The sequence below is a fragment of the Manduca sexta genome, unplaced genomic scaffold (genome assembly GCF_014839805.1).
Source record: "Manduca sexta isolate Smith_Timp_Sample1 unplaced genomic scaffold, JHU_Msex_v1.0 HiC_scaffold_831, whole genome shotgun sequence".
NCBI lineage: Eukaryota > Metazoa > Arthropoda > Insecta > Lepidoptera > Sphingidae > Manduca > Manduca sexta.
The window spans coordinates 2,249-9,000 of record NW_023595663.1 but is presented as its reverse complement, the minus strand read 5'-3'; the positions used below and the strand labels follow the sequence as shown (position 1 = coordinate 9,000).

The following is a 6,752-nucleotide window of genomic DNA, read 5'->3' as shown; positions in this document are numbered from 1 at the left end:
TTTCCGAACTGGAGGCAGAGTTAATATTGACGGAATATAATTCATTTATAACATTTTACAGGTTCAAATAAATGATTTCTTTTCTTTTAATGCTTTGGAGGAAAACCGCACGCAGTAGGCACTTATATTATGAATTTATGAGCTAAAATTCCAAATGCATTTTTTGTTACCGCTGCTTTTTGTTTAAGTTGATAGCTATGAGGATAATTAATTTGTTACCGTATTGTCACGTCCCAATAGTAAGCGTCATTTCTAACTTTCATTTAAGCATTCGACTTAGTCACAAAAAATTAAACACAAAATATCTGTCAGTTACTAAGTAATATTTCATATGAATTACACATTATAATTATTCAGATTTGGAGCGAAATATTGATACAAATTTTAAGGTAGTAGGATTTTAAAGTTGACCTTTCGACTCCGAAAACCTACATCAATATTATAATTAAGGTGAGATTTTGGGCAATTGAACGCAAATTTAACGGTAAATATGGTAGGATTTTGATTTTGCCCTTTCAACATCCGCATCAAAATTAGTATTAAGTCGCAAACAAATCAAACACTTACCCAAAGCATCAGACAAGACGTGCAGGAACACTCCCTTCATATTCATGTGTCCTGGATCGTTGTTCGCCCTGCATGGCGTCTGCTTGTTATTATTCTGTACTTTGCTGACTTTAGGCGGGACCATTTCGTCTGTTTCCTCCGTGTCCGTCGCATTGTGGCCTAGCGCCATGTCAGCATTACTGTTCACGATCTCAGTGAGGTGCCTCACGTTGGATGGTGGTGGAACACCTCCGTGCGAATGTCCGTGCCCGCTGTGTTCTAACGAAAACAGTTTAGGTATTTAGATTCGATTATTAGATGATAAATGGATTATAGGGTGGTAGGTTTCTCATATGTGAGAGTCCGCGTTGGTAGGTACCACCGCAATGTCTATTTCTACCGCCAAGCAGTGTGTAGTCACTGTTGTGTTCCGGTTTGAAGGGCATTGTAGCCAGTGTAATTACTGGACATAATAAGACTTGATACCTAATGGATACAAAACAATATATAATACTTTGTAATTTAAGGTGTTGGATGGTGTTTTTGCTGTTTATGGGCTGTGGTATTGCTTACCAATAGGGGAACGACAAGCTCGTCTCATCATTCAAAGCAATAAATAGATTATATAGAGTTGAAGTATAATGCCTATATGCATTTATATTATACTCCTTTTTAACTGACTGAACGGGACGGGCCAATTGCTCGTCTGATAGACTGCCACGACTACCCAATAACAGAAGCAACACCATCTCAGAAGCTTTGTATAACATCGGACTACCTTCACCGTCCTAAGACATAAGACGCAACGATGTCTTGAAATATCTACTAAGCATTTACTAATTAGTATGCCATAAAAGACAGTGCCGTGAAAAGAGAGACCAGAGCTTCTGAACCAGCCCACAAACCCAACCATTTTTTTTAATAATTATTACATACTTAATATTATATATTATACACATTTATTTTAGGTGCCTCGATAACAGAAAAATCGTTATAGTGATTAAAGACATCGACAAAGTATATCAAGACTTTAAGTACTTAATAAGTGTATTATAAACGCAATTAAAATAAGTAAGATAGCTTCAAATAATTAGATGTTGCATCATAATGGATTATATTATATCAAAGGCTTAAAACATATTTAAGATTAACCGCTCGGCAACGAGCGAAGGCGCAGCGGTACGGATATTGGGAAAAACAATTGAGTATTTGATGATTTTTCTTATTTACTTTTATCAACACGTTTGTTGTGAAGTCATTACTACGTTTGCGTAAATTACACGTATACCAGTTTTACAACACTCTAAAATGCTAAACGTAATTATATAATTCTGAATGAGATGTAAACAAATAAACATAAACAGGTTTTATAAAGCAAAATAACGATGAAATTATTTCTAGAAATATACTGACTATAGTCAAATACCAATTTCATCAGCTTTTAGCAGGATACACTGATATCCTTCCGCCCTATCATTACCAACGATTGCTTGAATTTTATTCAGGTTCCGGAACAGCAATTGCGAACCTTACCACCTAATAATAAGGCTCAACTTGAATGCATTTGAGAGCTCTCGTTATGACTCCTCATCCTGGTGTCTATACTCGAGGTAGACAATCGTATTTTTCATGACAGTATTTACTCTTATATAAACTACTACTACTACAACTCCTCTATATATCGCCTCACAGAAGACAAATGGGCAAATAGTTCCTTCTTAGTAAGTGATCAACTTTTGAAGAAAACCAGTCTCTTCCATGAATTTAATACTAAAATAACCACTGCATTATCATATTCCGGGCCAAATCTCTGGACGTATTGACCTTAAAGGTTGTATTTCTACTTATATATATATTTTGTGAGTATCCTCTGTTATTTAATTTGCTATGCCTCAGGCTAAGGTATTTATTGAGCCTAGCAATATGCTTTACAAATGTGATACTAAAAAAATATAAGCACTTTATATCCTTTGAATCTTAAGAAATTGGTTCCCATCAACTATTTGAAGATAAAAGATTGGAGCACCACCTCTCGAGTCTGGGATATTATAAATTCATTCTAACCCTTTTAAAGTTAAAGTGAAAAACTTCGCATAATATGGAGATAAAATAGCCTGGTATGATTTCCATAACCAGTAAACAGAAACAGGAAGTAACATGGCAAGAATCACGTTCCAACTTCAACTATGGACGTGGAAGGAACACCGGGAATGGACGAGGTAAGACATTCAATTCTATAGAGAGTGAGGTTACATCTACGCCAAGTTGATTTGCTTGGAAATTGCTAGCATTAAACTAATGTGTATGCTGTTCTGTGGATGAAATTCATAGCACGCTGTTGTAAAAAATTGCTCGTAAGACTAAAATAAAGAAGCAATAGAATTGTATAACATCGGTAAAGACATAAGACGGTCTTGAAATTCTTTTTTAAGTAGACACGACCAGAGCTTTTTTAATAAATTACATACTTATATATTATACCATTTACAGAAAAATCGGTAGTTAAATGTCGACACAATGGTTTGTAAAATAGTAATTTTTACCAAATATTCTATTCCTTATTATTTAACGAATGTTTTCCGTATCCACGTTTGTTGTGAAGTCATTACTACGTTTGCGTAAATTACACATATACCAGTTTTACAACACTCTAAAATGCTAAACGTAATTATATAATTCTGAATGAGATGTAAACAAATAAACATAAACAGGTTTTATAAAGCAAAATAACGATGAAATTATTTCTAGAAATATACTGACTATAGATAAATACCAATTTCATCAGCTTTTAGCAGGATACACTGATATCCTTCCGCCCTATCATTACCAACGATTGAATTTTTATTCAGGTTCCGGAACAGCAATTGCGAACCTTACCACCTAATAATAAGGCTCAACTTGAATGCATTTGAGAGCTCTCGTTATGACTCCTCATCCTGGTGTCTATACTCGAGGTAGACAATCGCATTTTTCATGGCAGTATTTACTCTTATATAAACTACTACTACTACAACTACTCCTCTATATATCGCCTCACAGAAGACAAATGGGCAAATAGTTCCTTCTTAGAAAGTGATCAACTTTTGAAGAAAACCAGTCTCTTCCATGAATTTAATTTACTAAAGTAACCACTGCATTATCATTGGCATAATCCGGAATGCCAGAATGCAATACAAGAAATTGCCAACATAACTGGACGTGTACGGGAGGACAGGTCACAACTATGTGACCTTAAGACAAGAAAAATATTTGCTAGCAAAAAAACTTGTTTGATTTCTGATGAAATTTATCACGCTGTTGTATAAGGCGGATATATAGTCGTAATTAGGAAGCTGAGTACGTTTTTGTGTAGCAGAACTTAGACTAGTTGGGTCACAAGGTTATAGTACCATAATCCTTGAACATTTACAATGTCCAAGAATTTATCAGGGAGATTCTGACATTTAATCAAGACTGAGAAATAAAAAGGCTAGGGTAGTTATTGAGCCTCTTGCAATATGCTTTCTCCGAAATTGCATGTGCATTCGATGTGGCAATAAGCGCCTGCTTATTTTTTTCATCTTTAATTGATTGAGGATTATCCCATGACGAAAGGGGCCTCCCTTTCTACGTCATAAGATGAAAATAAAATCCACAAATATAAGCACTTTATATCCTTTGAATCTTACGCGATTTTATGTTAATGATTATTACTATAATGAAAATAACTATGGGGAAATCCCAACACATGTACATGACGCGCACGTTAGGCATACCGCTATATGAATCATGAATATTAACACAAACGAACAGCGCCAACAACATCCTGCTACGGTAAGTGGGAAAGATTGGTTCGCCTCCCCAACCGGCACCCACGATATACTACATACAAGCGAGCTCATGCCAGAATCTCTGATGGGATAGGTAGAGCTGCAAGTAATACAATATATGTAATACTCCAAGTTATAGCATATGCATAGGCTAGAAGTACATCCTGTAATAAGGGAGACCCTATCGCCACGCCAGGCACAGATCGAAAGCAGAAAAACTTACGAGTTACTATTATTGGTAATAATTCATACTCGTATTTTTCTTGTTGATCGACGTTACAGTTGTACTGATAAACTCTTTGTTCACAGCCTAAGTATGCTACCACTAGGTCTATAAAAACTTGAGAATTACGATAAACTAGACCAAAGGAATTTGTAAAACAAGGAAACGTATTAACGAACGTATATATTTATGGCAAGTTTGAACTGCTCATAAATGTGTAGTATGTATTAATAGTTGTAAATAAACGACATAATTTTTAGTAAGGGTTCTAGCGTCACTTGCATCAACCAGACTACCATAATATATATCTATAGATCCTTACCATGAAACAGGAACAGTCCACAGATGTTGAGCAGTAACCCAAGGGTGCCGACGGCGACCAGCAGCCTCGCATCGTGTATCATCTCGATCTCTATGAACCGCTTGACCGCCTCCACCGTGATGCTGAAGCACAGCGCCACCAGGAACACAGCATTCACCAACGCGCCGAGCACTTCGGCACGCGCCCAGCCGAACGTGTTTTTCGACCATTTCTTTGGTGACATCTACGAGAATTGATTTTGTTAGAATTTAAAATTGGAACATGAAAATTGCTCCAGGGGATTAGTTGCGTTTCGTATGTTTTAGTTATTAGAGCTTTCTTATAGTAGACATTTACGAGAATTGGTTTTGTTAGTTATTTAAAATTGGAAATTGAAAATTGCTCCAGACGATTAGATGAGTATCGTACGATTTAGTTACTAGATCTTTCTTATAGTAGAGCGAAAAATGGCCTATAACAACTAAGATCAACAAGTAACTCTGCTATGTTTATAAACATTTATTTTCTCAAAGATTACAAAAAATCACTTGTAGAGAAAATACAAAAATTGAAATAAAATATTTAAACCGGTTTAGCTAGTTATAAGATGGTATTCTAAGGTGTCTAAGGTTCAACGGCAACGTCTGTGTGTTATTTGTTTATTAATTTCAATGTTTTATTAACGAAAAATCCTTCAAGATATGGCTTTTCAATAGTTTTTAAAAGTGCAAATAGATTTAGTATCTTTTATGTTATTTGGCAATTTATTATATACCTGTGCTCCTCAAATAAAATGCTGTTCTTTCCGTAATTTGTTCTTGGAAAAGTTAAGTAGACATTATTTCCCTGTCTTGTACGTTTGTGTCGGTCTGTTACGACTACAAAAGAAAAGATTTTTTTCGGCCCAAATATTCTTTTCAATGTAATTAATCAGTAAAAATCATAGCTATTGGTAGAGAGCTAATAATATTTTGTTTCACTTCTCTGGTGGGGAATAATCATCGACCAGGTCAGAGTGCTTTCTTACAACACATCCGCCAGTATAGCTCTTGCAACCCATAATCTACTTTTAAATCTCGGCTAATCTCTATTAATACCTAAATTGTCTTTCATACGTAATGAAATTAATCAAATAAAATACATGAGCAATATAGGATGTTCAGTAGTAAAGAAGGCTCGGAGCCCACCAGCGGGGACAGTGAGTACATTTTCTAATTCAGGGCTGGTAGTACCATTAATTTAATTATAAGCATGAATAATAAATATAGAGTTTATCATAGTCACCATAGAAAATAATTATTGAACGGAGGTTTTATATCCTGTGGAAAGTAGTTATTTCCCCTTCGTCGGAACCAAGCCGTGACATGACCCCGGAAGTTGGCAGGGGCGTGTAATCGACCCAATTGGCTAGCTACCCTTTTCTAGGAGTGTCACCTAAATATATGCAATATTGAATAGGTATGCGAGTGACGAAGTCTTCTGGCATTGCATAATATTTTAGTATTATAGGAATTGGAAAAAAGTATATGTAAAGGTTAAACTAATGCACCATATACTTTGTAGTTGGGGTTTCAATTTATGTGTTACTATAAAAGAATCGATTTTATTATGTAAATTTTAAAAAGCGGCGTCAGTTGTAAATGATAACATTTGGTTAACAAAAATGCGTTTAATAAGTTTCGAGAAAATAATTAAAAAAGAAACCATTATTATCAATAATTAGAAAACTGTAATCGATTTCTAGGTATGATTTATCGTATTCCTCACCGCATCACGGATAATGTGTGCTGTAGAGAATTAATCTGTGATAATTTTAAACGTAGAAAGAAGTGGATTTCACGTTTAAAATCTGATTTACCATACAATTTAATGT

At 35.1% G+C, this 6,752-nt stretch overlaps 1 protein-coding gene across 1 annotated transcript; it reads right to left on the bottom strand.

Moving 5' to 3' along the window:
• Window positions 1-463: 463 nt before the first annotated feature.
• LOC119193639 (zinc transporter 1-like) lies at window positions 464-5,123 on the bottom strand. The gene is made up of 2 exons (XM_037447274.1): window positions 4,901-5,123; window positions 464-825 (listed from the first exon to the last, which is right to left on the bottom strand). Exons 1-2 carry the CDS (start codon window positions 5,121-5,123, stop codon window positions 479-481), a joined length of 570 nt encoding a protein of 189 aa, XP_037303171.1. The 3' UTR covers window positions 464-478.
• Window positions 5,124-6,752: the final 1,629 nt, after the last annotated feature.